This window comes from Monoraphidium neglectum, assembly GCF_000611645.1.
Source record: "Monoraphidium neglectum strain SAG 48.87 unplaced genomic scaffold scaffold01857, whole genome shotgun sequence".
Taxonomy (NCBI): Eukaryota; Viridiplantae; Chlorophyta; class Chlorophyceae; order Sphaeropleales; family Selenastraceae; genus Monoraphidium; species Monoraphidium neglectum.
In genome coordinates this window covers 1-10,005 of record NW_014011771.1, presented here as the reverse complement: position 1 = coordinate 10,005, position 10,005 = coordinate 1, and the positions used below count along the sequence as shown (strand labels likewise).

Genomic DNA, 10,005 nt, shown 5'->3' with positions numbered 1-10,005 from the left:
CGGCTGCGGCTGCGGGCGCCGGGGCGGCGGCGGCGGCGGCGGCGGCCTGCCGGCGCTCCTGGGCGCTCGCCGCCATGATGGCGGTCGCCTGCGGGGTGAGCGATGACGAGGCGGCGGCAACATGTAACAGGCGACCACGTTGGGGCCCTCTCCAGCCATTGCAACCCGGCATCACACCATCTGCGTAGGGGCAGGCTGGCCGGTTGCAGATCTCAATCCAATTACAGACCCATGCAGGCGTGTGGCATCAGGGCGCCCCTGTCCTGTGGGGCTATGCACTGACCTGCAGGGTTTTGCCAAGGCCCTGTTCAGGGAGAGATGCAATGCAGGCGCGGCGGTATGTGGGCGGGCATTAGTTTGCTCGTGACAACCAGGCAGCCGAGGGGCCGGAAATTTTGCCGGCAAACTCGGGTCTGGGCCTGTGCGCACCTTGGGGCCCTCCCCCGGGTCCTGCACATGCAGCAGCGAATGAAATCCTCCCGCACACCCAAGCATGGCGCTCTCGGCGCTCACGCCGTGCGCCCCCCGGCAGAAGTTGCACTAAATTCAACCAATTGTTGCATACGTCGACGCAGTGCTGAACGCATCCTGGCTAGGTTAGTGCAGCCGACCGCGCCGCGCCCCACCATGTCGTCTGCCAGGATGCCGTGCAGGCCGAAGCGCCGCAGGAATGCCAGCCAGCTGATGCCGTCCCGCTGGTAGGGCCGCGGCGTCACCTGGGGTTTTAGGGGGAAGATCAGGGTTCAGGGTTTAGGGGACGGCTCGGCAGGAGGGTGGGGTACGCGGATGGGGCGCTGGGCAGGTGAGAGGGGCGGGCGCCGGGGCTGTCGTTGAAAGGTTCGCCGCCCTTGAATTAGAGGTTTTAGGGTAAAGGATGTGATGGGGCCACCATCAGGTGGTGCGCAAGGCGGCAGAGCGTGATTTGCAATCTGCCACGCCCCGTTGGAGGAGCGCATCAGTCCACCCGGGTCCGCATGAATGCGTGTCGCATGCGCCCGGACACACACACACAAATGCGCGCGTGCGCGCGCACACACACACACACACACACACACACACACACACACACACACACACTCACATACACACACATACATACACTCGCACACACGCACACACACGCACGCACGCACACGTAGAGAGCTAGAGACGCAAACACGCATGCGCATGGGCACGCACACGTAGAGAGCTAGAGACGCAAACACGCATGCGCATGCATATCCACAAACCCTTGGCCGCCCCTCCACCAGCAACACCAGGGCAACCACCGTGACTCACCTTCAGGGGCACCGGCACCTCGTAGTCACCCACTCGGCGGTTGTCCAGCAGCTGCAGCAGAAACTGCCAGTCCGCCTCTGCAGCTGCCCGCTGCTGGGGGTCTAGGCCATTCGGCATCGGCAGCCCCTGGGTCGGTTTGCGTTTGCGCAGTAATTGCATGTGTTGCGTGCAGGCAGACACGCATTCATGCATCAAGCACACACACATGTGCGTGAGTGTGTGTGTTTGTGTGTGTTTGTGTGTGTGTGTGTGTGTGTGTGTGTGTGTGTGTGTGTGTGTTGACAACAGACAGCGCGCCGCACAGCCGATGTTGCCTGCGCGAAATTGAGTCGCAGCTGCGGTGCTGCTGCCGCAACAGCCTTCACAGCCAGCCAGACGCGACAGCAGATGCAGCCACAGCCACAGCCACACACCCTCAACCACAGCCACGCCACAAGCCACGGCCCCACACCTGCGCGAGCGGCAGCAGCGCGACCAGCCGCCCGAAGCACAGCGCCGCCCCGCGCCGCACGCCAGGGTGCGGGTCGCTCATCCGCCGCAGCAGCGGCACCACCAGCAGGACCACAAAGGGCACCAGCGCAGTCTGCAGCCGCGCCGCCACCGCGCCTACGGTCTGCACGACCCCCAGCCGCGCCGCCGCCGGCCGCGTGCCGTCCAGCCCGGGCAGCAGCAGCCGCAGCAGCGGCGGCAGCGCGGCGGCAGGCGCGGCGGCGGCGAGCGCGGCCGCGCAGCGCGCGGCGGCCTCGCGGACAGCGCCGTGGGGGTGGGTGCAGCAGGCGGAGACGGCGGGCAGCAAGGCGTCCAGGGATTGGGGGAGCAGCGACGGGTGGGCGTTTGGCAGCACGACTTTGATGATCTGTAGGGCGTCGATGGCAGCCTGAGGGTCGGCTGCCGCCGCCGCCGCTGCGGCGGCGGCAGCATGAGCAGCGGCGGCAGCAGGGGGCATCCCCGAGGCGCCTTCCGGCGCCGGCGGGGCCGGGTCCGCGCCGAGCGGCGCAGCCATGGACTCCCAGAGGGCAGGCAGCAGCGCAAAGAGATGCGGCCCGAAACGAGAGCCGATCGCGGCGAGGGCGAACTCCGCGCCCCGCCGCGCCACCGCGGCAGCCGCCTGCGCGGCGGCGCTCTGCTGCTGCTGCTGCCTAGGCACTGCGGCGCCCTCCGCTCGCGCCCCTTGCGGCGGCGTGGGGGACTTGCTCGCCGGGCGGCCACGCTTCGGCGGGGGCTGCGGCGTGCCGGGCGCGCCGTGCGTGCTGGGGCCGGCGCGGGAGTGACTGTCACGGCGCTCAGCCATAGCGTCCACATCCTCGTCGCCGCCGCCATTTTCGTCGTTGGCGGTCCTGCGTGGATCATGCATAATCAGGGAGCGGACGCTTTGCAACACAGCGCATGCAGAGGGTGCCAAGAACGCGCGCGAGGAGGTGTGTTGCCTGTGGGCGTCATTTAAAAGCCGCACTGATCCGTCTAACTGCATGCAGGTCGGCCTTACTTCCAACGCCAGTGAACGAGTCACTCCCAGCGGCACAGCCCGGGCCTCGTGCACGCATGCCCTGTCCCGCCGCCTGCCCTTGGCGGTCTGTCGGATCGCCGGCGCGCGCGGCACACGCTGGCGTGCGCAGCTGGGCGGCGCAAACAAACGCACCATGCGGGGTCCGACGCTTGTGGCGTCTCGGAGGCGTCGCCGCACGCCATGCTGCAGAGGTTCTTGAGAACCTTGCCGTTTGGGCAGGGCGCCCGCTCCACGCAGCACAGCAGCAGCTCCGCGAGCGCCCGCGCCCCCACCCGCTGCAGCGCCGCCCCCGGCTCGCGGCGCAGCGCCTGCATCAGCGCACCGAGGACGGGCGTCAGCTTCTCGGGCAGCTGCCCGGAAGCCGCCGCCGCGCTGGCGAGCGCGAGGCAGACGCCGCCGTGGAGGTGCGCCTCGAGCGCCGCCACCTGGCGGGCGGCGGCGAGCGCCGACGCGCGCGCGGCCTCGGCGGCGGGGGCAGCCGCCGCCGCGGCGAGCAGCTGCTGGGCAGTTTCTGCGGAAATCGCGTCCAGCACGGTGCCGGCCGGGATGGCTAGCGGGGCGCCAGACTGCGGCGAGAGGCACAGGCACGTTGGGGAGCCCAAGAAAGTCAGCGTTCACAAGGGTTTGGAGGGAAGTGCGAATCGCGATGCCGCGCAGTGTCCTGTCGCAACGCAGAGCGGCCCATGCAGCCATGAACCTGGCGGGAAGCGCCCGCCTGCGCAAGGGTGGTGGGCAGCCCCACAGCGCGGCAACCCCGCACCTTCAGCAGCGCGTCAAATGCGATCAGCACCTCCCGCCGCATCCCCACGTACACCCCCGCAGCTTCCAAGTAAGGCTCCGCCCCCGGCGGCCGCGGCGCAGCCGCCGTTGCAGAACACAGAATTTGCAGGCATGCTGCCGGCAGCTCCGGCGGCACGAGCCCGCGCATCGCGTCGGCTCGCGCGACGGCGGAGCCGCGCAGCAGTTGGTGGGCCGCGGGTGCCGGCTGTCCCTCCTGCTGCTGCTGCTGCTGCTGCTGCTGTTGCTGCGGTTGCTGTTGCTGCTGCTGTTGCTGCTGCTGCTGGTTCAAATGGTCCATCGCGAGCAGGAGCCACTCATTCAGGGCCAGGCCCGCCAGCTGTCGCGCCGTGGCCGAGGGCTGCTGCAGCATACCAAGCAGGACGGTCGGGACCAGCGCCGGCGCCTGCGGAAGTTGAGGGGGCGCGAGACGTCAGGACTTGGACGAGCACACAGCAAGTGTAAACTGACGGGCTGGTGTGAAACTTACCAGCCCCTGCTTGCACGAGCAGTGGCAACAGCATGCAAGGCAAGCCGGGCGCAGCGCGGCCGCCCCCGCCCGCCCGCCCGCCCCGCTCACGTGCGCGGCCGAGCGCCACGCAAGCTGCGCCAGCGCTGCCGCCGCCGCCAGGCGCATTTCCAGCGCCGCGTCGGGGCCGTCCGCGCCGACCACCGCCTCAGGGTCATAGCCTGACCCCAGGCCAAACCTTGACGTTTCAAAGGAAGTGTGAGATACGATGGTGAATGTAGGGGTTTGCAAGGGTCAGGGCAATGGCAAGGTGCACGGGCCACCGACCACAACAAGCAGGACAGCCTTCACATCCGCCTGCAGCACCTTGCCGCATGCTGGGAGTGGCACTCGACGCTCTGCGTGTGCGGACGGCCCGGTAGGCGAGCAGCGATCCGCGCCCACAACCCCTCACCTGCCGCCCCTGTTGCCGCCGCCCAGCAGGCAGTCGTCGACGTCCGAGTCGCCCGCACCCCCAAAATCGCCGCCGCTGCCCCCGCCGCCACTGTTATGTAGCCCGCCCTCCTCCTCATCCGCGTACCGCGCCTGCTTCCTTGCGCCCCGCCGCCGCTTCGTCGGCGACGCACGCGCCGTCGAGCCGCCGCCAAAGCCGCCGCCGCCGCCGGCCGCCGGCGCCCTGAGTGGCCCGACGCCGCCCGCGCCGTCGGGGGCGACGAGCAGCCGGGGGTCGGGCGGCGACCCCGCCGGCGTCGCCATCAGCGCAGCGAGCGCGGTGACGTCCACGACAGCCAGCGCCGCGGCCGCGGCTGCGCCGCCGGCGGCGCGCAGCAGCGCGGCCCAGGCGGCGAGCAGCTGTGAACGAACGCGACCGTCCGCCTCCATCACAAGAGACTGATACACGAGCCTCAGGGTGGGGCCCAGCACGGGCGCGAGCCATTCGCCTCCGCGGCCGCCGCCGCTGCCGGCCAGGCGCTCGAGACACTGGGCTGCCGCCAGCCGCACGCCCGTGAGCGGGTGCCGCAGGTAGCGCCACAGCAGCGGGAGGTGGGCGGCCAGGGACGCGCCCTCCTCCTCTTCCTCCCCCCCTTGCCCCTCCTCCCCCTGTTCAAGACCCTTGCTGTCCAGCCGCCACACCGCCCCCTCGGCAGCTTCCTCCAGCTTCACGACACCTCCTGACGAGCCCGCTGGCCCCTCCTCAACCTTCACGCTCGCCGCGCACGGCTCATGTTTGACCAAGCCCTCCTCCTGTTTGACCACAACCCCCGTAACCGCCCCCGCCGCCGCTGCTGCCGCGACGACACCGGGGGCGCCGTCCGCCGGCCCCGGCTGCTCCTGCTTCACGAGCCCCGGGCTCGGCGGCGTGTAGAGGGCCGCCAGGAGCGCCATCGAGCTGCTCGCGGCGACTGACAGCTCGCCCATGCCCTTCACCAGCCGCCACACCGCCGAGCGCAGCTGGAAGGCGGCCTGTGGGCCCAGGGGGTGGGGGGCCGGGGACGCGTCACAGGGTGCGACGGTATGAGAGCTGGCTGCTCTAACGAGCTGGACGACCGACAATTGACATCCAGTCATATTGTAGTTTTGCCACACATGCACACAAACACACACACGCGCACACACACACACGCACACATACACACACAATCACACCCCATTTGGCCCACGCCGGCCGCCCCGCCTCACCCCGCGATCAAGATCCAGCAGCTGAGCAGCCACAGGCGCCAGCGCGTCCGCCGCTGCCGCCTGCACCGCATCCTCTCGGTCTGCCAGGCCCTCAGACAGCACCGGCAGCGCAAGCGGCAGCAGGCTGCCCACGGCGTCGGGGCGGGCGGCCAGCAAGTACTTCACGCCAGACTTCGCGGTCGCGCGCGGTTGAGGGAGATTATTTGTCATAATACCAACGGAGTCGGGAAATAGGCTTGCCAATGTTGAGTGTTTGGTAGCCGCTGAGCAAGAGCAGAAATATACAGGCAGACATAGTGCTTGCACACAGGAACCGATTGGTGATCGCAGGATACGGCCCATGTCATTGCAGGCATGCGAATGCAGCACCTGCCAATCAATCAAACCAAGGTTGGTCTCCCTCGTTAGGCAATCATCGGTCTGGCCCGGACCCTGCGCCCGCACCAGCGCGCCGTGCCGGACGTGCCAGTTCCTGTGGTGCTGCAGCGAAAACAGCAGCTGCAGGAGCCGGCAGAGGCTGGCGGTGTCCAGCGGCTGCGCCGCCATGCCCAGCGCCTGCGCTGCAGTCTCGCGCACGACGGGCACCACCTGCGGGTTGATGGGCGCGAGTCCGCCCGCTCAGCTGCCACAGAGGACCCAATCCCACACGGTATGACACCGGGGCAATTCGCAATTACCATGCCTTTGGTGGCGTGCTGTTTAGTTTATTCCCCAACAGCCCAATGTTGTCAAAGCATGTAATTCTCATAAATCGGAAGCGGTCCAAAGGGCAGTCCAGCTGCTTACTCAAATAACAGTTCGGCTCACCTGATCGGATACGTAGTCCGCAAATCTGTCCAGGGCCAGCACCGCCAGCAACAGCGCGATGCAGTCCTGCAGCCACGCGCTGCGCGCCGCCGCCGCGCACGCCACGATGCCAGGCTCGAGCGGCGGGGAGGCGCGCAGGCGGCGCTTGCCTGTGCGGTAGAAAGGGGGGCGCGTGGTCACGCGCGAGGCCGCTAGCAAGGCAACTGAGGGACCTGCTCTAACCGTAAAGCTGGCCTCGACACATCTGTCCTAACGCAAACAGGGCCGTCAGCACCGCCAAAATTAGGAGCACCACATATTGCCACTTGCCACCGACCTGACCCGCCGGGCTCAGCCCAGCACGTCTCCGCGCCCTCCTGCAGCGGCGCCACCACCCCGGCGAAGGCCGCGTGACTCCGCAGCAGCTCTCGCAGCGCCGTCGCAGCGCCGTGGCGGACCTGCGGGTGACACACACTCCATGGGGCGTCTACACACAGCGCACCATCGCCGCGGCGCTGCTTCTCTGCTCCGTGCTCCAGCTGGCAGGACTGCATGCCTGCTGCCTCCCCGTATCGAGCTCAACCAGTCGTGCGTCGGCGACAGGCTGCTGCCGTCATTTTGACAATAAATGAGCTCATCAGACTGCAGCCACTCACCTCCCAGCCAGTATCTGTCAGCCGCACACAGAGCTCGTCCGCCAGCCGCCGGAACGGCCACGCGCCGGCCTCGATGTCGCGCCACTGCGGGGCCATGGGCGGCGGCGGAGCCGGGGATGAAGACGGGAGCAAGCGGGCGCCCGCCGTGGTGCACGAGGGTGCAGGCATCCACGCAGAGCAACCTGCCGCACAGCAAACTCGTCAGCCGCGGGCCCTTGCTGCGCTTCCCCCGCGCTGGCGGCGCGCCTCAAGATGTTGACCCGCCCTGCGCAGCGATTTCGCGCGATCCGCGCGCACCTCTGCCTCATCCTCCTCCGCCTCTGCAGCTTCCTGCGCTGCCAGCGCCGCCGCCGCTGCCGCCTTGGTGGACTGGAAGCCGTTTGGGTCGTCCACGTCCTGATGGCGAGATCGGCCAGCGGGCGGCAGTTGAAGGGCTGCCCGGATCTGCAGCATCGCTGAGCAACAGGGACGCAGTGGCCGCTTCTGCTGCCGGTCAACGAATCGCCATCGAGGCCGACTGCACTGCCAAGATGGCCTGCCGAATGACCCGCAGAAGAAGCGCCGGCGCGCACTCCTCGAGCCCAATCATCCCCGCTCACCATGCCGGAATCCGCCCTCGCCAGCTTCGCCGCTGCCGCCGCCGCAGCCGCGCCCGCTGCTGCCGCGCCCGGCCCCAGCGAATCGGTGCGGCCCAGCGCCTTCGCCTTGCGCTTAAGCATCAGCCTCTCCCGCACGCTCAGACTGCTCGTCGGCTCTGAGAAAGACCGCCCAAGGGAAGTCGCCGATGCCAGTGCCGGCGCGTGCGCCGCCGCCGCAAACGGGCCGCCCGTGTCCTGCTGCTGCTGCTGCTGCTGCTGCCTCGCCCCACGGCGCGGCTGCTTGACGGGGGACGCGTCGCGGCTCATCGCCTTGCGGGACGGGGCAGGGCCGCCGCCGAGCTCGCATTCCAGCTGCATACCGAAGCCTTGCACCTCCAAGCCACCCCCGCCAAGGCTGCCGCCACCGCTGCCGCATCCGCCTCCCTTCTCGGGCAAGAGTTCCAGGCCTGCGCACAGGGCGGGTCCGCGCCCCAACGGAAACGGCATTGGCACCGACATGCTGGCGCCGCCTGTGCAGGCTCGCACTCGGTATCATCAGCGCCGCGGACAAGCCGCCTTCACTATGAACAGCACACCCGGCCCGTCCATCTGACACTCGCGAGCGTCCCCGCCCACAGCGACGGCACCCTTCGACATGCGCACCCAGTCGCTGCTTCGCCGCCGCCCGCTGCCGCGCCAGCCGCGCTGCCAGCGGCCCCTGCTCTATGGAATCGGCAGGCTCGACAAATTCCTGCGGTGCAGGGGTTGATCCATGGATGTGGTCGAGCCAAAACCCCTCATATCCTGTCTGCCAGCTCCTCCCTTCAGCTCTGCGTTTCCGCAATCAGCTACGCTGCTGCCGTGTCACCTAGGCGCACGGCCCGACGACTCTGCCTGAGCAAACTCCCACATGGGTCCGCCTCGGCTGCGATGAGCCACGCTGTGTCGCGTTGGCGCCTGGCCTGCCTGCGCAAACCCCCCGATACGGCTCCGTCGCTGCCGCCCAGCGCCCAAACGGGGCCATAAAAGCAACCTTCACGCGCAACCAGAGCCATGCAGCAGAGCGGACGCATCACCCCTGCAGGCCCACCTGGCTGCCTGACGCCAGCAGCGGCTGCCCGTAATCAACCACCTGCTGCAGGTCCACGCCCTCAAACATCACAGACGCCTCCCACGTCCCGTCGCCCCCGCTGCCGCTGCCGCCGCACACGCCAGCTGCATCGCCCTCGTCCGCTGCCCCCGCCGCGGCGGCCGCGAGTTCGGCGGGCGCGTGGTGAGGAAACGCGTCGGCGAGCGCCCCGATGGTGTCGGCCGCAGCCGTGCGTGTCTCCCATTTCTTGCTGTAGAGGTATGCGTGCACCTGCAGTGGTGCCAGAGGTGGGCACAGATACGTACATGCAGTTGCTTCCAGGTGCTGGCGGGCTGGGGCGCCTTCGCCGCGGCACATGCGTGCTCACAACGCACCTTGCGCGTGATGGAGACGAGCTGCGGCGGGTGTGCGCGCGCGACATCAACAATCTGCTTCCCTGCGGCCTTGCGAGTGCTGTCAGAGTTGCCTGCGAAAGGTAATACGTCTCCGTTAGTCGCTGTCGGCCGCACGGGCGGCCGAACTGTGACCAAGGCCCAAGGTGCGCTCACTGTCGAGTAGCTGGAGCAACTTTTGGAGCCTGCTTGCAGACATGCTGACTATTCCCGCTTTTTGCCACCAGTCATGGTCTCAGATCGTACGCTCAACAAGCAGCGGGTGGGGACTTGGGGTGAGTGCAAAGCGCGCGTGGATCCGTTTCAGGCGGAAAGGAAGATCATATAACAAAGGAATTTGTACAATGAGGTCAGGCACAGGACCCAAGGCGTCCATATAGAGGTCACAGCAGCTTGCACCGCTACTCAAGTAGCCGCCCTGCGCGCTGTCAGCAGTGGCTGGGCAGGACGGCAGGTGTCGAGCGCGCGCAGCGCCCGGCCATCTGGATTGCCTGCCCTTCACTTGCAGCGTCCAAGAGCAGGTCGCAACATCTGAGGCTGCTGACCTCCCACCCCCTTGCAATGACGGTGGATCTCAGTTGTTTTGACTGCCGAGGCACCGCATTGCTGGTCGAGGAAGGCTGCGCACAGGCAGACTAAGCTTCATATATTACCTCATCAACGTCTTCCTTGCAAATCCTCCAAGAATTGTTGCACATGCTGTGCAAGCTCCTCCTCAAATCCAGCCGCATTGTGCGGCGCATTGGCAATAAGAACGTGCCGCCGCACTGCCGACGCCCCGCCGCCTCCCCC

At 67.9% G+C, this 10,005-nt stretch overlaps 1 protein-coding gene across 1 annotated transcript in view; it reads right to left on the bottom strand.

Annotated features, from left to right (window-relative positions):
• The window catches only part of MNEG_9214 (TATA-binding protein-associated factor), a gene marked incomplete at both ends in the record, with an annotated part of 9,562 nt that extends 1,690 nt beyond the window's left edge, over positions 1-7,872 (bottom strand). Inside the window, 14 exons of the mRNA XM_014042314.1 lie at positions 627-716; positions 1,279-1,404; positions 1,730-2,615; positions 2,918-3,351; positions 3,546-3,968; positions 4,143-4,269; positions 4,486-5,495; positions 5,712-5,882; positions 6,156-6,299; positions 6,519-6,667; positions 6,835-6,955; positions 7,154-7,237; positions 7,451-7,549; positions 7,753-7,872. Of these exons, the coding sequence (XP_013897768.1) occupies positions 627-716; positions 1,279-1,404; positions 1,730-2,615; positions 2,918-3,351; positions 3,546-3,968; positions 4,143-4,269; positions 4,486-5,495; positions 5,712-5,882; positions 6,156-6,299; positions 6,519-6,667; positions 6,835-6,955; positions 7,154-7,237; positions 7,451-7,549; positions 7,753-7,872 (3,984 nt within the window). The remainder of the gene's footprint in view (positions 1-626; positions 717-1,278; positions 1,405-1,729; positions 2,616-2,917; positions 3,352-3,545; positions 3,969-4,142; positions 4,270-4,485; positions 5,496-5,711; positions 5,883-6,155; positions 6,300-6,518; positions 6,668-6,834; positions 6,956-7,153; positions 7,238-7,450; positions 7,550-7,752) is intronic.
• Positions 7,873-10,005: the final 2,133 nt, after the last annotated feature.